The sequence below is a fragment of the Lissotriton helveticus genome, chromosome 11, assembly GCF_964261635.1.
Source record: "Lissotriton helveticus chromosome 11, aLisHel1.1, whole genome shotgun sequence".
NCBI lineage: Eukaryota > Metazoa > Chordata > Amphibia > Caudata > Salamandridae > Lissotriton > Lissotriton helveticus.
Window position 1 is genome coordinate 659801600 of NC_136072.1, and position 23120 is coordinate 659824719.

The 23120-nt window shown below is 45.5% G+C and overlaps 1 protein-coding gene across 3 annotated transcripts in view; it reads right to left on the minus strand.

The window, feature by feature from the left end:
* The window catches only part of LOC144791743 (zinc metalloproteinase-disintegrin-like lachestatin-1), a 4387327-nt gene that overhangs the window by 888837 nt on the left and 3475370 nt on the right, over positions 1–23120 (minus strand). For all 3 annotated transcript variants that reach the window (XM_078666511.1, XM_078666510.1, XM_078666512.1), the window contains one exon: positions 22505–22607. In XM_078666511.1, coding sequence (XP_078522637.1) covers positions 22505–22607 — 103 coding nt within the window. The remainder of the gene's footprint in view (positions 1–22504; positions 22608–23120) is intronic.

The following is a 23120-nucleotide window of genomic DNA, read 5'->3' on the forward strand; positions in this document are numbered from 1 at the left end:
AGTGTATAGTACAAAACATATAGAGGGTAACTCACAATGTGTAGGCATCAGTAACACCTATAGGGGATGGTATGACTCCTCATACCACTTATTATACTTGTCCCAAAAATATGTCAAATGACAACAATGCATGAGAAAACTCACAAATAATGTCAGTGTCAACACAATGAGCACAAACTTGAAACAAGACCTATGGCTGATCAACAAAACACAACACAGACTTTGCAGTGGCACACTCTGCATACTCACAACTCACAGCAACAAGTAGGTGTCCCCCAGGAGTGCAAGGACACACCAACAGACTACACAGTGTTCAACCTACAACTCCTCCATGTGTCCACAATCTGAAGCATATGTCTGACAATGTAAACACACAGATTTGCAAACAGATTGACTCATTACCTGGATCATACATGTGCTTGGTTGGCATATGCAGGGACACATACACCTCACCACTACTGACAATGATACGGTAATCACACTGTATGACTACTCAAGTGCACACATGCAAATGTACCCATGTGACTATGAAGACAGGCCTCCACAAGATGACTACACATCAAAACTGCTGTCCACACATCAAGAAAGATCCCACAGATATGACAGACCTGGTCACCCCACAAGTAATCCTGTGGATAGAATTAACCCCTGTTGTGGTATTGCATCCTAACATGACATATGTACAATTTAGCAAACCTAACCATAGAATGATTAAGATAACAGTAGATTATCACAAACAACCATCATTGCGCTCTCAAGCCTCAGAGTCAAGAAGAACAAAAGTGCCTGTCACCTCTGGCAGCCTCTGAAAAAGTAAATCAAGTAATTGACAATGTGAAAGTGGCATACAGGCCATGTGTCACATTAACTTATACCCAAACAATAAAACTTTTTATTTACAAAAGGGCAGCGACAAAGCAGACAACATGAGTAACAGTCTGTATTACATAATGTCCAGATAGGCATCAAAAGTGCAAACCATCAAGGCCATTGGCTAGTACAAATTCCTAGTATGCACATGTGTGGATGACAAACTGCACAGGAAATGGACATCAAACGTACAAAACAGCAAGGCCATTAGCTAGTACAAATTCCTAGTATGCACATGTGTGCATGGCAAACTGCACAGGAAATGGGTATCAACAGTACCAAACAGCATGGCCATAGGCCAGTACAAATTCCTAGTATGCACATGTGTGCATGACAAACTGTACAGGAAATGGGCATCCAAAGCAACAAACAGCAAGGCCATTTCCAGTCCATATTTCTAGTCCGCACATGTGTGTATGACAAACTGCACAGGAAATGGGCATCCAAAGTCATTGGCCAGTACATATTTCTAGTCCGCACATGTGGGCATGACAAACTGCACAGGAAATGGGCATCCAAAGTAACAAACAGCAAGGCCATTGGTCAGTCCATATTTCTAGTCCACACATGTGTGCATGACAAACTGCACAGGAAATGGGCATCACAAGTAACAAACAGCAAGACCTTTGGGCAGTCCATATTTCTAGTCCATGCATGTATGCACGAGAACTTGCACCTCAAATGGGTAACACCGTCCACTGATATGGGCAGTCCAAGCACCACTGTTGGAGAAATGGTGTGGGGCGGAGGACTCGGCTTAAAATTTGTCTTTTAGTTGAACTAGGAGAGGGCTGATTGTCAGGGCCAGTTGGAGGACTGAACCTGGGAGAGAGAGAACTGGCTGAGGTAGGGGCATCTGTGGCTGTGGGTGCCTGAGGATTGCGTGGACCAGGTGGAGTGGTGGCACGGGCAGGTGGGGACATGCTGCATGGAAGCACAGTGGTTGAGGGTGAATGTTGATGGCTGGGTCTCAACTGTTTGGGGATTCGATAGCCCACAAGTGTCTTGGCTGGAGTGCGAAGAGAGGTGGGCACAACAGCCTCACTCTCTACCAAAAGTGTAGCAGGTGCAGGTGGCTCTCCCCGTGGGGATTTGCTGGACCTGGTGGTATGCTTGGGATGGCCTGGCCTCTTCCCCTGCATCCCCTGTTGTCGAGGTAAACCGGCCACTTGGCTCTCTTGTCCCTGCTTCACAGGGCTGTGGGTGGGAGTTGACGTTGGTGAATCTGCCTTTGAAATGTATTTGGGCTCAGTTATTGCAGGCACCAGGTTCACAGCAGACAGAACAAGTGCTTGTGGGTCTTTAAGAGCAGGTGTGGGTTTGGGAGTGCCCTTGGGTGGTGGTGATTTTGATGAATGCGATGTTAATGCCTGCTTCTTGGCCAGATGCCCCTGATTGACACATGATGTGCTTTTGGTTTGCACTTATGTATGGCCGTTTTGTGTTGTGGTGATGGTGTCTGTGGTCTGGTAAGCTTCGAGGGCTACGCTTCTAGTGTTGCTGTTGTGTGCTGCGTGTGGAGGATTTGGTGCCTGAGGGCTCCGGCGTGTGGGCACTCTCATCAGGTGGTGCCACTGGTGTTGTAAATTGGCAGCAATGGGTTAGCATTAGCAGAAGGCATCTTGTAATTAGGAGTTATCTTATCCGCTTTGTGAAAGCCATTTTGTATTTCTGGCGTTCATTTTGTTTTCCATGTGCTTGCCATGTGCTCTGTCATACCTTTCTATTAACTGCTCTTGAAGTCTGCCTAGAGACAAACTATGTTTAGCATCTTCCACCTTCGCACATGCCCAGAAGTAGAATGCACCCGCTTCTCTAGTATAACTGTCAGGCTATTTTTGCTGCTGTATGGAGAAGTAACTCTCCTCCCACTTTGTTGAGCAAGCAGATCTTGTATGCCCATCTTAGTCATTTTTGCATGCTTACATGAGCCAGGACTGCCCCTGGGTCTTATGCTGAGTATGTAACCCTAAGCATATATAAGGCCTCTGTTTTCTGTATTCCTCAGACTGCCTCATTCAGTTGCTAAGGCTTCTGTGTGACGTAGTCTCACTCATTTGAGGATAATAAAGTGTCTCTTTTATATTTCAGCTTCTGTGCCAATTTCTTCTTTGTGAGTTTAAAAGTTCTAAGTATCAGTAGGACCCCTGTGGAAAAGTAAATTTTGCCATGTCATATGTGCCTACGTGTTCCCCATCTTATGTTATATGTGCATGATCGATATGCATGTATCCCCCTTCTGATCAATTAAAGACGCAATTACAGTTGTGTCCATCTCTAGTATGCCAGTTTCCAGTTTTCGTGAATATAACGAATATCAGGCCTATGTAAAGCTACGTTGCCACGTTTTACAGTGTGCACGTTAATTCATTGAATTGTCCCCGTTTCTAGGCCTCAAAAGGGCCCGGACTCAGATTCAGCTCCCGTTTCCTGAACCCTCTCCGAGGAGCGATACAGCCCCCACTTGCATCCCTGACCCTTAGCTTACTTCTTGCCACGCAGTGCCCGGCCCGGCCTGGCTCTGCCTCCCAGTCTGCCAAGAGTATGTTATGTTTCTAGTTATCAGTCCAGCCCTCCTTCTCTGCATTCCTGAGCTACTGAATCGCATCAATAGTTTCCGTCATGGTCTAGCCTTTATGTCTCCATGTAAGAGAAATACTGTATTCATATTCATAGAATATTCCTCGCACATGCAATACATTTAGAATAATGCATGCATCAGTCTTAGTATCTGTTAGCCTTTACCCTGATAACTTTTGGATTCTATCAACATGTACTATAAACACCAGATACTAGATATGCCTAGGTACATGTCGCTCTGACACTCCAGACTTTAGTCTCCTCTTCTAGCGCAGAAGTCATAGCCCCCAGTTCTCCCTAGTAACACATCATTGCCAATTTGCGCGCACCACTAGGTTAGAGGTCCCAGCTGCTCAGGTAGCCCCCTCCATGTTTCCGCCCCGTTTATGACATATTCTGTTACGTTTGCATCACATGTCTATGTATACGCCCTGTACACACCTCTTGTTACACCCACTTTATGCCTTATCTTTCGCGACTGCTACAAACTCCGCCTACTGTATTGAATGCAATGTAATTGTTTTTAGTATATATATTAATGCACTGTTATTAAAAGCCAGCCAATTCCCAGATCCTGCCCCCGGCAGCTGCCATCCTATTCCCATGCAGGCTGTCCTGTTCCTGTCCTTTTATGCCTGATTAAAGCCTGTCAACTCCAGCTACCTCGAATCTTGACTCTTATTTATTGAGCTATCTGTTATTAGAGTATCCTGAAAAATAGAACCGGTAATTAATTATTTATTTACCACATAATGGCGCCCGAATAGGGACTTGCCCTTTCCCCACGCGCCGGAGAAGCCACGCAGGCCCCCTGATCCTCTGCAGCCGTGACGGAACCATACCGGCCACGTGCAGATATTTCTGCTTCAAGTATCCCTCAGGCCCACGGAGGAGACGGAGGTTGCGGTCCAGCGTCCAGACGAGGCGGTGGAGGAACGCGGCGAGTCCCGACCAGAGCCCAAGCCGAGAGTCCAAGGTCCGAGGTATCCGGAGGCCCACCTGTAACTGAAGTCCGAAGTTTGTCCGTCCGTCGTCATAGCAGTCCAGTCCAGTCCGAGGCCTTCCGTTCTTGCTGCCCGGTGAGTACCGTTGCTGGGGTAGTATCTAGACAGGGTCAATTAATTTGTCTCTGGTCCGTGGGTATGGCTACACAGATCCAACACGAAGTGTCCACCTAGGTGGATGCGGGTCCTGACGTGTCTCTTTATGAGACCGGTAAGTTTCGTACTGTTTTAGCTGTGCATCTAGTCATTCCAGTAAGTTCTGTTCTGTTCTCGAGAAATTCATGTGTTTCTGTTTTCAGTATTCCAGGTAGTATTCTGTCCGAACTGTTATTTTAAATGTTATTTCATGTGTTTTCAATGTTGTGGTATGAGTGATTTGTTTTCAAGTTATTATTGTGTTTATCGTGTATTGTATTTGTGTCCAGATTTCAGTCTAAGTCATGCCTCTGTTCTCGAAGTTACGTCAGTTAAAAACCAGAAAAGGTCTGCTCGAAGAAGCAGTTCCTGTCCCGCCTAGGGACAGTCCAGGTCATTTTATGTATCATAAGCATGGCATAAGTGCCACATTATATCTAGACTTATGGGTCGAGTATACTAGAGATCTAGAAGAGAAATATAGATGGCCTGTATCAGGTACATGGGATGCCGAGTGCATCATGCGAGTAGAAGAAGCATTATGGAAAAAGAAATCCAGACAGTCCCAGAAAGATGCCATCGAGTTATGGCGCAAAGAATCTCATAAAAGAACCGAAAAAGAAATCAGAAATTTAGAATTAAGTAGAGAATCCTCAGAAAGAGCCCAAGAAAGGGAATTAATCGAAGTAGGTGAACGAGTTAAAGCCGAACAGTCAGACAGACAGAGAAATGCCCTTATTAAGGGTATGTATCCTCTTCTTGCCGAGGGCTTGCCAAAAGCAACCCCGGAAGCACCATGTAATTTTCCGCCGACATTGGTTTCGATTAAGCTACGTCACAAACCGACCGCAGCTGATATTTTTCTCTCGTCCTATTTGGACGACACAGTCCCGGAATATGCAAATCCTGTTCCGCCAGCTCCTGTAAATAATGTAATTCCTGTTCCTCCAGCCACCGGGGCACCTGTTACAGCACCTGTTACGGTACCCCCGGTCCAGCCCGTAGTACAAGTTCCCGCTACATCGGTCACTCTGCCAGCACGAAGAGTATCAGTCGACGATTCTAGTATAGGGGCCGCGGGGGGAGGTCCTCCTGCTACCCCGCCGCCACACAAACGTGTAACGTTAGTCGAGATACATGAACGTGCGTTACAGCGTACGCCCAAACATCAGTCCGTTGCAGATATCAGACGAGCTCTCACCGAATGCCGTTATGATCCAGTCCCAGGCGATGATAATATGGTTATATATTCATTGCGTGTAAGACGGGTGACCGAGTATTTGGACACCCTACCGAATATGCAAGAAGATCTAGACAGAATATATCGTTTCATCCGTACAGGAGACGATCCAGAAAGTATTGGCGAAATCATGTCTCTAAGGAAAGCTGAGACCCAGCTCATGCTATTAAAATTTCTAATCAATTGTTTAGTAAGGGAACAAGATTGTCCGACTAAAGATCCGATCGAAATGAGAATTCTGACAAAGTGGAGTGATCATATAGCCGAGGGAAGACACAAGACACTCAGTAGTATAGAGAGTATGTACAAGAAAATTCGTAAGGAAATAATAAGGTTACACGAGAAACGCAAAGCAGCACAAGTAAGCGAGAAAGAAGACAACACTGATACTGAAGAGGTAGAAGACGAGAATACCGCCAGAATAGCGTATGTAGGTAAATCTAGACTTCTAGACCGACATTCACGCCTAGAACACAAGAAAGTTTTTCACCTTCCAGCACTAGAACAAGAGAATCTTGAGCAAGTATTTCAAGCTACCGATCACATTCTGAAATCACGAATCGGTTATAGTGAACTTAGTACCATGCATGAACAAGAACTAGCCCGATCAGCAGTCCGATGGGCTACTGATTCTACCACTTTTCCAGATGAAATAGTGGCACAAATGTTTCTGAAACTGCCCCCAGCCGAGCAGCGACTGGTGGGTATGTATATGATCCAGCACCTCATTACACTGTATGAGGGTCAACATTCTGATCCAGGTCCGTTACATGATGTTCTGAACGAGTTACTCCAGTATAGATGGAAAGGTTTAGGTACCGATTTAATTAGCATCATTCTAGAACAGCGCCACAAATATAGAACGTTTCTGAATCCGCATTTTGTTCACGTCTCACCTCCAGAAAGTAAACCATTTTACATAGATAGACAGCATCCGTTACGAGAAGTACACCCAGTTAGGACAGCGGGTGGTGAAATGCAACGAGTATTTGTTTACACCCCTATCACAAAGATGGAACTCTTAGAGATGAAGAAATGAATTCCCTGTCACGACAAAGATCCAGCAGGGTTCCATCGAGAATTAAAAGACATGCTCCGTATGGGAGAATACACGTATCCAGATGTCATTAAAATGCTTAAGGTCCTGTTGCCCGCAGGGGTATATGAAAAACTCAAGGAAAAAGAATGGGAGGTGGGAGAGAAAAAGATTGATTGGACGGCTCTAGAAGCTGAAGATAAAATACGAGTACCAGGTACCGGTCTTGGGGACAAATGTAAAGAATTGCCCGAGTTATTGATACAAGTTTTGCCAAGGTTATTATCCACGAAAAAGGAAGATTGGGATGCAATCTCAGCATGTAAACAGAAACAGGATGAAGACACTAGTGATTTCTATTCTAGATTTGAAAAATGTTTTATTATTAACAGTGGTTTGAAGACAGGTAGCGAATCGTACCCTCATCTTTTTGTTTCTAAACTAGTCGAGAATTCAAGTCCACAAGTTAAAAATCGAGTTTTGAAAGTCGAAAGTACCTGGCAAGCTAGTACCCCGTCACAAATGCTTCAAATGCTCCAGTATCACCAGAATAGAATCAGGGAAGAGCAAGAACACGAAAGGAGACGTATGAAAGACACGAAAATGAAAGTACTAGTTGCACAATCTGTTCCACAAGACAGTCAGAAGAGGGGTCCGAATCAAGCCAGTCATCCTGCAGCTCCCGTTAAAGGGACATGCAATTACTGTAAACAGCCAGGTCATTTTATAAACGAGTGTGCAGTTCTGAAACACAACATAGCTACTGGTAAAACTAAAGAAAGACCACGTCCGCCTAGACAAGAACAAGTTTCACAGACTTCTCAGTCACCACAGAATGCACAACAGACAGTTCCAGCACCGCAGCCTATCGCTGCAACACAGCATGTTACACAGCAGATGTACCAGTATGCCCAGACAGAGTATCCAGAGTATCAACAGTATTCATGAAACAGCCTAGAGAGGGAGGTAGGCTTGCCTCTCATCGAGATACCTGTAGATCAAGAGGGTCCCTATGTGCACAGTCAAGTATTAGGGAAAGACAGAAAGTTTCTGATTGATACAGGGGCAAGTAGGACTACTATCAGTCATGACGAGGTTCCAGGGGCTCCGCTCTCAGGCTCTAGAAATGTTTCCCTTGGATTTTCAGGAAAGCCTATTGTTAACGAGATTTCAAAGCCAGTTACTCTAGAAGTTGGTCCATTGTCCCGAACTACTGATTTGTTACTTACGAAATCATGTCCAGAAAATTTGTTAGGCATTAAAACATTGAAAGAATTAGGTGCAGTAATTTGCTGCTCTCCAGAAGGAATACGATTGTTTTTGCGTGACTTTAAAGGTCACTATGTATTACGCGATTTTGATCCAAGATTATCCAATGTACCGCAGCATTTATGGGCGCAAGGTCCAACTGATGTAGGTTTTATGCAAATCACACCCCATCGTGTGACTCTCAAGCAAGGTATAGTCTTGCCACGAATCAGACAATATAGATTGCCACCTGAGGCTGTAGCAGCCTTATCCAAAATTATTGACAAGCTTATTGCTCAAGGAGTGGTTGTAGAAACTGACTCCAATGTATGTAATTCTCCTATCATTCCAGTCATGAAACGTACTGATCCAAATGCACCTCCAGTATATCGATTAGTGATTGACCTTCGAGAACTTAACAAATGTATCATACCCCAGTATCCAGTAGTCCCAGATATTTCATCCCTATTGACAGCCATTGATTCTGAAGCTACATTTTTCACTGTCATCGACCTCAAGAATGCATTTTTCAGTGTTCCCATTCATCCAGACAGCCAGTACCTTTTTGGTTTTTGTTTAAATGGAAGGAGCTATAAATTCACTCGAGCTCCTCAAGGTTTCACAGAAAGTCCTAGCATTTACAGTCAAGCACTTAAACGACAACTAGACAATATCCACATGCCAACTGACACTGCCCTGCTCCAGTATGTCGATGATCTACTGATCACAGCCCGTTCTGAACGTGACTGCGAACGAGCGTCACTTACAGTTCTGTATTTCCTAGCCGAGATGGGGCACAAGGTGTCCCCTTCAAAGCTCCAGTTCTGTGTCCAGCAAGTGATCTACTTAGGCCACTTACTGTCCAAGTGGGGTAGGCAGTTGACACCAGACCGTATCCAGTTGATAGCGAGTCTTCCACAGCCCAAGACACAGAAGGAGGTACGTGCTTTTATTGGCCTCACTTCTTACTGCAGACAGTGGATTCCTCAGTATGCATTTCTAGCCAAGCCACTGATACAGTTAACGACACAGGAGGCAGCCGTATCGACTGTCCTCCCTTGGACATCTGAACATACACTTAGTTTTAATGAGTTAAAGAAAGCCTTATGCCAAGCACCTGTTCTAGCTACACCGAACTACAGTAAGCCTTTTACACTTTTTGTCACAGAACGTGATGGTACTGCATTATCTGTTCTCACACAAGATCAAGCAGGACAGTACAAGCCTTGTGCTTATTTTTCGAGCACATTAGATCCAGTAGCCCAGGCTCTGCCTGCGTGCCTCAAGTCAGTTGCAGCCACAGCTCTGGCAATCAGACAAAGTGATTCCATAGTATTAGGACACTCCTTGACAGTACAAGTTCCACACTCCGTGGAAGTTCTTTTAAACCGAACACAGACTCAGCACTTGACAATTGCACGTTTAACAGGTTATGAACTGACACTGTTCCAGCCACACATAGAAATCAGACGCTGCAACATTCTAAATCCTGCTACACTGTTACCGTCAGTTACTTCAAATCCTGCCACACATGACTGTGTGGAAGTCATTAATACTATGACTAAGCCAAGACAAGATCTGACAGACATTGCATTACCTAACCCCGACCTGACACTTTATGTGGATGGTTCATGTATGAGAACTAGTACAGGAGAACTAGCAGCCGCGTACGCAGTGACTACTGAAACCGAAGTTATTGAAACACACCGTATTGACACCCTGTCTGCTCAAGCAGCAGAGCTAGTTGCTCTGACCCAAGCCTGCATATGTGCCAAGAACCTGAAAGTAAACATATATACAGATTCACGTTACGCATTCGGAGTTGTACACGACTTCGGAGTACTCTGGCAGGAGAGAGGTTTCATGACTTCTCATGGAACCAAGATTCAGCATGGTCTCCTCATTCAAGCTCTGTTAGAGGCAATACATTTACCGACAGCTATCGCTATCATGAAGTGCAAGGCACATACGAAAGTTACTGACATCATTTCCCAAGGTAACGATCTAGCAGATCGAACAGCCAAGCTTACAGCTCAGACACCAGACATTCCAGTTAACAAGACACAGACATCCATTCCAGAACAGACTACTTGTATGACAGTTAAGGACCCTACACAAGATGTCATAGACATACAGTTACATGCTACTCCTGAAGAAATCAAGAAATGGTCCGAACAAGGAGGGGTCCAGACAGATCAGGGATGGGTGACGAAGGGAAAAGCCACATGGTTTCTCCCCGACTCCATGGTTCAAGTCATTATCAATACCGCACATAGTCCAGCACATCTAGGAGAAAAAGCTATGTTAGACAGTATTCAGAACCTTTGGTTCAACAAGCACTTACGAGCTGCAGCCAAGCAGAAAGTCCGTACTTGTATGATATGTTGCCAGTTCAATCCAGGTAAAAGTGTCCCGGTGGAACAAGGTGGATTCCAACCCCCTGACCACCCTTTTGAAGTCCTCCAGATGGATTATATTCAGATGGAGCGATGTCGAGGTTTCAAGTATGTCCTCGTAGTTGTATGCGCTTTGTCCAGGTGGACAGAAGCATATCCAGTTCCAGATTACACAGCAGCGACCACTGCCAAGCAGTTGGTTCGTGAATTCTTTCCCCGTTATGGACTCCCTAGGGTCGTGTATTCTGATAACGGCCAGCCATTCTCATCCGAGTTAATGAAACATGTTTCCCTCTTGTTAGGGTACCAGTGGAAGTTCCATTGTGTGCGCCATCCTGAAGCAGCCGGTCTCGTAGAGAGACATAATCAAACCCTGAAAATCCGTATTGCTAAGATATGCAAAGAGAAAGGTGTAGACTGGCTAGTTGCCCTGCCAGTTGCTCTATTCTTCATGAGGATGGTCGCACATTTCAGATCAGGTCTGTCCCCTTATGAGGTCGTATTCGGCCGCCCCCCAAACATGTGGGGTACACCTAGACCCCGCAGTATTACAGATGTTTCCAGTAATATGTTGACAGATTACCTAGCTTCCTTGATGTCTGCCCTACACTCTTGTCGTTCACAGGTTGCCGCTGCATTTCCAGACAATACCGAAGTGAAACCGCATGAGGTCATTCCAGGCGACCTCGTCCTTGTAAGGAACTTTGATCGTTCAAGTCCGCTGGAGCCTCGTTGGAAGGAGCCGCGACTTGTTCTCCTGACCACCCGCACGGCCGTGAAGTTGGAGGGCCGCAAGGGGTGGGTCCATCTGTCCCATGTAAAGAAATTCCATGGAGTCCGGAAAAAGACATTTTTAAAGGACACTTCTAAAGACTATTCCATTCCTAAAGACTGCCTAAAAACAAACTCTGAACTCAAGCCTCCCCTGTTAGAGGAAACTCCGCAACAGGAGTATAAAAAGAAACTCAGGTCTAGTAAAATAAGTCAGCCAGTTTAATTGTCTAAGTCCCTCTTGGGTGAAACGGTTAGACAGGTCCCTGACATGTATGAGATAGACCCCCATAGTGAGAGAGTTAGTCAAAACTCTATACGATGTATCGTCATTCTAAGTTTCCTATTGTTTCTAAGTTTGATGGTTACCTGCACAAGTTATGCATTACATTTATGTTTTCCAATTTCGCATATAAATAAGTTTGCTAATGCTACAGTAGAGCACACATTTAGTGATCTGCCTCCTCACGAGCTATCCTATCGTCTTGCTATGCGTAATAATACATTCATCCGAATGTTACACTATTCACACCAGACCAGCAATGCCACTAATTGTTGGGTGTGTGGTCGACTCCCCCCTTTCCAGACACCGAAGGGAGTTCTGCCACTCTTTCCTTATTCGTTTTCACATAATGGTTCGTGTGGAGCATGGTCCACGTTAACGTCATCTTCAAATGATATGTCCCTTCTGAATAGAACATGTTTTCCAGACAAGCAAGGTCTCCCCCATAGAACAGGGTTAGATCTAGAAAATGAAGTATATGATTTAGGTAATTATTCTTCGAATTTTATGGTCCTGAATGTTCAGTCTGATACTACTCCAGACTTACCTGCTATTTCAGTACTACCAGTCAAAGGCGAATTATGTGTCAGAAAGAATGGTTCCGCACATGTAGGACATAGTGATTGTACTACTACTGTCAAGTATAGTGACAGTGGGAAATCTATTTTCAAAGCCTCACGTCATTCTTATTTTGTTTGTGGTCAGACCGCATATGTTCGTCTGCCCCTCGATTGGGATGGAACATGTTACATTGCCTTCCTACTGCCACCAGTTTTTCTAGCCCCATCTGATTATCACAGAAACACACATCTAGTACACGTCAGACATAAAAGGGAGATTGAGTCCCCGATTGTCGATCAAACTGAAACTACTCTAGAACAATATCAAGATTTCAATAAAGGTTTCTTCTTCTTTATAGGACCTATCCAGAATAGTAAGTTAATACGTAGACTAACCAGAACCCTTGAAGCAGTAGTGAATGAGACTACTTCTGCTCTAGGTAACTTAACCGAAGAGCAATCTGCTATGAGATTTGTCGTGCTCCAAAATCGTCTCGTTCTTGACGTCATACTGGCCGATAGAGGAGGAGCATGTAGAGTCATCGGATCTAGTTGCTGCATTTTCATTCCTAATAACGCGCCGTCTGTTTATTCAGCTATAACCAGACTTCATAAAATTGCCCATCAGTTACACCAGAATCCAGGCACCTGGACATGGTCCGGTTGGCTCTGGAGTATCATATCTGCCTGGGGATGGAAAGTATTGTCATTCCTAGGTATTGCAGTAATGATCCTATTCAGTTGCTGCCTCTGTATACAATGTGGCCCTGCGATTTGCGGCATTTGTGCTACCTCTTGTATTCCTAGTCCTAAGTCCCGTTCCAAGACAATTCGAGACGAGCAAATGATGCTATATGAAATGATAGATGGTATCATGAATATTGATGTTTCCTGATGGAAACGTAGGGCACAAGGAGGGAATGTGGAAAAGTAAATTTTGCCATGTCATATGTGCCTACGTGTTCCCCATCTTATGTTATATGTGCATGATCGATATGAATGTATCCCCCTTCTGATCAATTAAAGACGCAATTACAGTTGTGTCCATCTCTAGTATGCCAGTTTCCAGTTTTCGTGAATATTACGAATATCACGCCTATGTAAAGCTACGTTGCCACGTTTTACAGTGTGCACGTTAATTCATTGAATTGTCCCCGTTTCTAGGCCTCAAAAGGGCCCGGACTCAGATTCAGCTCCTGTTTCCTGAACCCTCTCCGAGGAGCGATACAGCCCCCACCTGCATCCCTGACCCTTAGCTTACTTCTTGCCACGCAGTGCCCGGCCCGGCCTGGCTCTGCCTCCCAGTCTGCCAAGAGTATGTTATGTTTCTAGTCATCAGTCCAGCCCTCCTTCTCTGCATTCCTGAGCTACTGAATCGCATCAATAGTTTCCGTCATGGTCTAGCCTTTATGTCTCCATGTAAGAGAAATACTGTATTCATATTCATAGAATATTCCTCGCACATGCAATACATTTAGAATAATGCATGCATCAGTCTTAGTATCAGTTAGCCTTTACCCTGATAACTTTTGGATTCTATCAACATGTACTATAAACACCAGATACTAGATATGCCTAGGTACATGTCGCTCTGACACTCCAGACTTTAGTCTCCTCTTCTAGCGCAGAAGTCATAGCCCCCAGTTCTCCCTAGTAACACGTCATTGCCAATTTGCGCGCACCACTAGGTTAGAGGTCCCAGCTGCTCAGGTAGCCCCCTCCATGTTTCCGCCCCGTTTATGACATATTCTGTTACGTTTGCATCACATGTCTATGTATACGCCCTGTACACACCTCTTGTTACACCCACTTTATGCCTTATCTTTCGCGACTGCTACAAACTCCGCCTACTGCTACGCCTACTGTATTGAATGCAATGTAATTGTTTTTAGTATATATATTAATGCACTGTTATTAAAAGCCAGCCAATTCCCAGATCCTGCCCCCGGCAGCTGCCATCCTATTCCCATGCAGGCTGTCCTGTTCCTGTCCTTTTATGCCTGATTAAAGCCTGTCAACTCCAGCTACCTCGAATCTTGACTCTTATTTATTGATCTATCTGTTATTAGAGTATCCTGAAAAATAGAACCGGTAATTAATTATTTATTTACCACACCCCTGAGAAGTTTTCTTTGTTCAACACTGGCAGGGTGATTGCTGAAGGGACAGGAGCTGGAGTGGGAGCCTGTGACTGCCAAAGTCCCCAATCTCTGGAACAACCTCCCAGACAGGCTGCGTCATACTCAGGACCTCCGCATCTTTAAGAAAATGCTCAAAACTCACCTTTTTAACCAGCCTTCTTAAGTTCCCTCATTCTTCTTTTTACAGCCTTAGTCTTCCTATGCACCAGGACACCTCCAAGTATCAGTACGCGCTACAAATCATCTATAACATAACATAACCTGCACTGGCTCCCGGTCAACAAGAGGATAACCTTCAAGCTCCTCACCCACGCACACAAGGCACTCCACAACACCGGACCAACGTACCTCAACAGACGACTCAGCTTCTACACCCCCACCCGTCAGCTCCGCTCCGCCGACCTTGCCCTCGCTACAGTCCCCCGCTTCCGAAGAGCGACCTCAGGCGGCAGATCGTTCTCCCACCTCGCCGCCAACACCTGAAACACCCTCCCCATCCACCTACGGCAGACCCAAGACCTGCTGACCTTCAGAAAACTCCTCAAGACCTGGCTTTTCGAGCAGTAGCAGCATTCCCCACCACAGCGCCTTGAGACCCTCACAGGTGAGTAGTGCGCTTTACAAATTATATGATTGATTGATTGATTGATTTGGCATCTTTCAATTGTAACCAATGACCAGACCCACGGTAGTGGGGCACGCCTACCGTGGGTTTCAAAATTGTATTTCATTACCGCGATCGCGGTTCCCATTGGCTGCAATGGCATGGACATTTCCAGTGGAACATCGCAGGGTCCATGCAGTCTTCACCGCAATCCTACATCTTTCAATTGTGGACAATGACTGGGCCCGCGGTAGCGAAGCACGCCTGCACCGGGTTTTAAAATTGTGTTGCTTTACCACAACGCAGTTCCCATTGGCTGCAATGGCATGGGCATTGGTGGTGGCACACTGCTGGGTCCAGGTGGTCTCTACCGCTATTTGGCATCTTTCAATTGTAACCAATGACCGGGCCCACGGTAGCGGAGCATGCCTACCGCAGGTTTCAAAATTCTATTTCACTACCGCAATTACGGTTCCCATTGGCTATAATGGCATGGGCATTGGAGGTGGCACACCGTAGGGTTCAGGCGGTTCCCACCACTATTTGGCATCTTTCAATTGAGGCCGTGATTGCAGTGGTGGAGCACACATACCGCATTATGCTCTAGCAATGGCAATAGCCAATTTTCATCATTGAACACTATACCCCCACAATGTATTACAGCATCTTTTTGAAGAATTGAATGGAATGTGACATTCAACTCACTGATGCCTACACATGTTATGTGAGTGCACATGATTCAATGCACCTATGATATGTGTGTGCATGTACACAGATTTGGTGTGTAATGGAGTCTCATATTTGTGAACATGTCAATGTGTGAGATGGCTAATGAACCCACAGTAATGATGACTGACCACAAAATGTGCCTATTTTACTGTGTGCATAGCTGTATTGATTTTGATAGTTGATCAGCTTACACACACTGTGCTCATTGTCTAGAGAAGTTGTGCTCTGTGCAACTTAAGCAAGAATGTGTGGCAGATACAGCAGCTACGTAGAAGTTAGCAGTGTTGTTGTTTCCAACATATGCTGTGTCAACTACTCCCAGGGCTTGGGACACAAGATGTAGGAGTGTACCATTTACCATTCACATAGTCAGATTCTGTTTTGGAGGTATACTGATCACATGTACGACTACATGAGATCAAGGTGTCTCTGCATGTGACTTGTGCATTAAGCTATTGTTACAGTCCAGTCATTGTTGGCGCTGTGTAAGTCAAGATGTAAGATGTTTGACACATCTCATAGGGGAATTAAATTGACATGTGTCCCCTTTCATATTATGTAGGAGACAACCAAATGTGCATCGTCTTTTCCCGGTGCTGGCGAACATGGAGGATAAGGACATCCTGAGGAAATTTCATCTGGATTGTCTTATACTTCAAGACCTGTGTGGTCAGTTGGAGCCCCATCTGAGGCCTCACAGAACCTAACCGACTGCTTTGACACCAACGTTGAAGGTGATGGCAGCCCTCCATTTCTTTGCAACTGGTTTGTTTCAGTACATGGGGGCCATCACCGGTGGGGTGTTTCAAGCTATGTTCAGCATGCTGCTACGTGATGTCCTGTAGGCAATGATGACATACAAGGACTGCTACATCCACTTCCCAAGGAGACATGAATTTCCAGGTGTGAAGGGTGATTTTTATGATCTTGGACACATACCTAATGTTGTTGGTGCCATTGACTACACACATGTTGGCCAAATTCCACCACAGGCACGTGAGCACATCTACCGGAACAGATAACATTTCCATTCCATTAATGTGCACGTGGTATGCCTAGCAGATATGATTATCTCCCATGTCTGTGCCAAATTCCCTGGTTCTGCACATGACTCCTACATACTGCGTAACAACATCATCCCACAGTTGATGGCAAATCTGCATCTGGAGCATGTGTAGCTTTTTGGTGAGTATGCAGAGTCGAGTAGTGTGCTGTATGTGTAACATGCTGTTCTCAGCTACTGTTTATATTAGTAAATTGCTCTCTGTATCTCACCCCTAGGTGACTCTGCGTATCCCAACCGGCCTTGGTTGCTGAGCCCACTGAGGAATCCAAGGACCCCGGGTGAAGTCCGCTACACTGATGCACATGGGAGGACACGTTGTGTGGTGGAGCGTACTTTTGGGCTTCTAAAGTCTAAATTACGGTGTCTGGACATGAGCGGAGTTGCACTACTCTACTCTTCCCAAAAGGTGTGTCAGATCATAGTTGCATGCTGCATGCTCCATAACCTGGCCTTGCGCAAAGAGATCCCCCTGCTCCTAGATGATGATGAGCAGCAGATGCCCCCCCTGCAAACCAACACATGCCCAGTGACGATGATAGTGGAAAAGAGGAAGGTGTTGACCTGTGTCAACAGCTCATCAACAACTACTTCCTTTGAGTGTAAGTAACATTGTACAACAGTGACATTGTCTATTGTCTTTGATGGTAGGGGCAAGGCATAGATGAGCTTTTTGACTGCTGGCTGTAGTTGGCTCTGTCCTAATGGCTGATGTGTGTGGCACAGGGTATTTTTATCCAGGTACCTCACGTCTATGTTGATGTTGTTGCTCAATGTTATGTGTACTGGTTTTTGTACGATGATGACTAGTGTTGTGTTTTATCTGCAATGGCATCACTTGACTAGTCAATATCTTTCTCTAGTGTCTTTCTAAGTTCCTTCACCCTCGCAATGCCTCGTCACTATCAGAGCTTGTGGTACATTGGAATCGAAGTTGACATTGTACATACTGTGATAAACATGGAAATGACATAGGTGTGTAAAGAGTGTTTATTTTCTATACGTTTTTGTGAAAGAGAAGTGATTGTTTATAAAATTGTGCAAATTGAATTCATGAATGATCAGTGATGGTAAATGAGACACATACAGTAGTCATCACATTGATGTAGTCACACAGTCCAACAAACTCCTGCCATCAACCTGACTATGTGGGTATGGGTAGTTAACAAAGTCAATGTCAAGGGCAACACAAGTGCCATCATGGCTGGCTCAGTGACTGTCATTTGGTTGCTGCTTTGACACGTTATCCTCCCATGGTGTTTCTCGGATGTCCCCTCCTGTGTTTGGCAGGGGGGCCTCTGCTGCAGGCTTAGTGGTGTCTGAGGAGTCATTTTCATGTATCTCACCCTTCTCCGTGGCGGCAGCTGGGGTGGTGGGAGTATGAGCAGACGGGCCACTGGAAGCTCAACAGCCATCATTTGAGCCACATGTCTGTCCCTCAGAACACCCACAAGCTGGCCCATGAGGTCCACAAGTTTGCCCATACGTGTGGCAATGGACCTCAGCAGAAGGCGGAGCTGACGCCCTTCTTCCACAACCTGGCGCATCTGTCCCTGGTTCTGTTCATATGCCCCAAGGACTCTTTCGATGGTGGCCAGGGCTTCCTTCTCAGTGTCCTCCTGTATTTCTCCCCCAATTGCCCTCCTACCTGCCCCGCTGACACAGACCTGTGGCATTGGCACTCGCTGCACCATGAAATGATGTTGAGGTACATACATCACTTGTCCATGGTGTGACATGTAAATTTAAACCATGTGCCACGTACAGATTGTGTGATTACAAGGACATGTCATCGTCTGACAACTTGCGACACATCAACTTTATGTAATGTGTCTTTTTTGTTTGCTCTTCATGGAATCAATTTCAGCTAAGCAAGAACTAGCCATTGTAATGTTATACATACCTTTTTCATTTCATGTACTTTACTTTGTCAGATTGTCCATTTATGTTTTGTGTTCATATGGGCCTTCATGCTCAGACACCAAGTCATTTACACGTTCCATTCTGAGCTGTGCATGATTGTGCCATAAATTACTTTCACATGTGACTTGCTGAGTCAACGTTTAAGTTCTGTGACACTTACGTGCGCTTTCTGCACACTGGATGTGTCTTTTGGATCTATTCCAAGTTGGCTGACATGTGAGTGCTGGTGTGGTCATATGGCTTCATGCATTTTGAGGAGGATGGCAGGTTGCATGCACTGACTACCTACCTGTTCGGTGACACAGTGGAGGGAAATGGCAGCGATATGGTTGTGGGGGGGGTTCCATCCTGCTCAGCTGTGGGACAAGGGGGCCTGGTGGGAGTTGTTGTGATGGCTTCCTACCCACAAACACCCCTCCCTGCTAAGAAGGCTGCCTACCTGTTAGGTGAAGGGGAGCAATGCAATGGGCTGGGCTGCAACATGGTTCTAGGTGGGGGGAGGGTCCCATCCTATTCAGCTGTGTGACAAGGCGACCTGGGGGAGTTGTAGTATTGGCTTCCTACCCACACACACCCATCCCTGTTAAGATGGCGACCTCCCTGTTAGGTGAAGGTGAGCAATGCAATGGCTGCCACATGGTTGTAGGTGGTGGGAGTGCTCCATCTTGCTCAGCTGTGGGACAAGGGGGCCTGGTAGGAGTTGTAGTAATGGCTTCCCACCCATAAACACCCCTCCCTGCTAAGAAGGCTGCCTAGCTGTTAGGTGAAGGTGAGCAATGCAATGGGCTGCCACATGGTTCTGGGTGGGGGGGTGTCCCATCCTATTCAGCTGTGGGACAAGGTGACCAGGGTGGGAGTTGTAGTACTGGCTTCCTACCCACCAACACCCCTCCCTGTTAAGATGGCTACCTCCCTGTTAGGTGAAGGTGAGCAATGCAATGGCTGCCACATGGTTGTAGGTGATGGGAGTGCTCCATCCTGCTCAGTTGTGGGACAAGGGGGCCTGGGGGGAGTTGTAGTGATGGTTTCCTACCAAAAAAACTCCTCCCTGTTAAGTGGGCTTCCTACCGGTTAGGTGAAGGTAAGCAATGCTTGGCTGCCACATGGTTGTGGGTGGGAGAGTGTTCCATCCTGCTCAGCTGTGGGACAAGGGGGTCTGGGGGGGTTGAAGTAATAGCTTCCTACCCACAAACATCCCTACCTGTTAAGTGGGCTACCTACCTGTTAGGGGAAGGTGAGCAATGCAATGGCTGCCACATGGTTGTGGGTGGGGGAGTGCTCCATCTTGCCCCGTTGTGGGACAAGAGGGCCTGGGGGAGTTATAGTATGGCTTCCTTCCCACACACACCCCTCCCTGTTCAGAAGGCTACCTCCCTGTGAAGTTGAGCTGAGGAATGGAATAGGTTACACATGGCTCTTGGGTGGGGAAAGTGTTCCATCCTTCTCAGGGATGAGACAGGAGGGCATGAGAAGGCTCCCTACCTGTTAGTTTGGGGAGTGCAATGAAATGGCTGCCACACGGTTATGAGTGGGATGAGTGTACCATCCTGCCCAGCTGTGGGACAAAGGGGCCTGGTGGGAGTTGTAGTGCTGGCTGTCTGTACACATGCCCCCATGGAAATATTGCTAGCTACCTTTGGGGTGATTCAAAGGAAGGAAATGTTAGATCTGTGAGACATGTGTTGGGGAAGAGTGTATTGTATGTAAGTGCATTTGTGTTTAGGAAGTGTAGCTTTCTAGTTGTGTGAGAGAGTACATAGCTGTGTAATGGGAGACATTTGTTCTCACTTACCAGCCTCCACTCCCCTGGGTATTCCTGTGAGACGCTCTGGATGCAGTATGGCAAGCACCGTCTCCTCCCATTTGGTGAATGCTAGTGGTGGAATGGGAGGGCCACCGCTAGTCCTGTGAGCCAGCTCACGGCTCTTGTTGGCACGCTCTTTCACCCTGCTCTTGAGGTCATGCCACCTCCTCTTGATGTTCTTCAGAGTGTGCGGGGTAGTCCCTACTACATTCACTTTGTTTTTTTTATTCAACAAGCAGTAGGAAAACATTGGTACATTAAATTCTTCATAATTAGACAAAAAATTTCCAAACGATATACAAGAGACAGCCCTAGACTATACAATACCACAGCGAAAGTGCAAAAACTGCAATAGCGTATGACTAAGCGTACCGATATTAAAGTGCTAGTGCAATATAGTGCAAGAAAAACAACTGATATAATACATCGAAATTTCTATTATAATTTATACCAAAAAAAAAACTGCCAATATAGCGCAACGAGGATATCCAAGGATATCATTGCCATTCTTAAAGTACTAGTACAGAGACATGCAAAGTTGGCTAATATAAAAACAGCTGATAAAAAACATCAAGATTACTATACGGTTCATAAAGTGCCAGTGCTATAAAGTGCAAGAGCCGCCTTTTTAAAGCAGCAAAAATGTTTGCAATTCTTAAAGTGCTAATGCAGTATCGTGCAAAATTGGCTAATATAAAAAGAAAAACTGATATAAAATATCAAGATTACTATACAATATATAAAGTGCAAGTGCAATAAAGTGCAAGAACCGCCAATATATAGCAGCAAAAATATTATTACAATTCTTAAAGTGCTAATGCAGTATCGTGCAAAATTGGCTAATATATACGATAAAGTGCACAAACAGCCGATATAATACAGCAAATATATACTTACAATTCTTAAAGTGCAAATGCAGTAACATATAAAAATTGACTAAAATAAAGCAATCAACTTCCTTTTATCGATTCCAGCTTCTCAAAATATTTCCAGTTCCTTTCAAATCTTGCAATCGCACCCACTCTACCTGCATAAGCTCTCTCAAAATTACATGTTCTTCTCATTTTAATTGACATGGGATCACCGCAGATTTCCAATTTTGTAAAATCAAGGACCGTGCTACAACAGTAGAGATAAAAATAAACAATTCTTCTGATTTATTGAACCTATTCCTTTCTTTACAAATACCAAAAAGGGCCACCTCCGCTTCTGGTAATAGTATTTTCCCAGTTGCCATCTCCATATCTGCGAAAATCCCCTTCCAGAAGGATTCTAACTTTGGGCAAGAGAAGAAGATATGATACCAACCACCCTGACCCCTAGTTTTGCATCGAAAACATTTATTCTCACATTCAGGGAATATTCTCTGCAAGGCCTCCGGGGTATAGTACGCCAGCCAGCGAAAAAGAAAGGACATTCGCTTATAATTAGCCACCCGGAGTGCTTTGTTTCCTAAATAACATACTACTTCCCAGTCTTTATCTGCACCGCAGTGAGCACCGCCCGCCACAATGTTAAAAATGAGGGATGTGTCCGCCACTGTTGCGGGCGCAACCTAATGCATACATCGGGACCCCCGCCCTTAAGGCGGGCGGTCTCTTTTACCGATGGGATGGCGGGCGGGCGGACTTGAATGTGGAGAACAACAAAATAAATATTGATAAATACTGTTGGCATACATAATACACAATTCAACCAAGAGCCTTTTACCAACGGGATGGCGGGCGGGCGGACTTTAATGTGGAGAACAACAAAATAAATATTGATAAATACTGTTGGCATACATAATTCAACCAAGAGCCCCAATTATAAATATTTACTTTTTATGCAAATGATCGTTACATGTAGAGGTAGGTGCTCTTTTGGTAAAAACTACATGACATTTGTGCTCTATTGAAAATAAATTTAAAATGTTACATTTACTTATGGTGCCCTGGCTTTCAGCCGAAAAGCAAAATAACAAATGGAACTGAAATGAGAGGGTCCCTATAAGCTAAACTACCACTTTTTCCTTCACCCCAACATCCAGCCCCTGCACCTTGACCTTCGCTTTTCCAAAGCAGTCATCAATAATATTGGACACAGAAAGAATAACTGTTTAAGCTCTGAATACTTACTCAGCTGCACATTCATTAAAGGTATCTGATGAATACGTGCAGAATCCATAGTAGTCGCCTCTGCCATTTATTTCGAAACATGAATTTGTCCCCTCCACAGCACCTGAGGCAAATTAAAGGAGTATAAGTTCAAACAACAAAAATAACAGAGTAGACTTATTTTTGCTATTTGTTCCACAATTGGGGCCCCATTAGGATGTCGGCGGATCGCCACTGCCCGTATGGTGGTGGCGATCCGCCCGACATCCGTCCCCGCCCGCCACCCATTTCCCCCCTGTCATATAACGAAGGCAGGGGGACCACGGCGGACGGAAAGACCGTTCGCAGCTTTTCCGCCTTGTCGGTGCCGCCACAAAAAGGCATGCAGGAATCACTTACGGGGGCCTGTTGCGGGCCCCCAGGGATTCTGGGGGGTTGGGGGTGCAAATGGGGGGGTACCTATGGTACCCACCTGCATTTCAATACACAAAGTGGCAGGCACCGCGCTGTGCCTGTCACATTGTGCATTGAACTGCATGACGTGCATTTTTACTGTGGCGGGCGCATCCTAATGGCCCAAACGGGACCCCCGCCCTTATGGCGGGCGGTCCCTTTTTGCGTCGGGATGGCGGGCGGA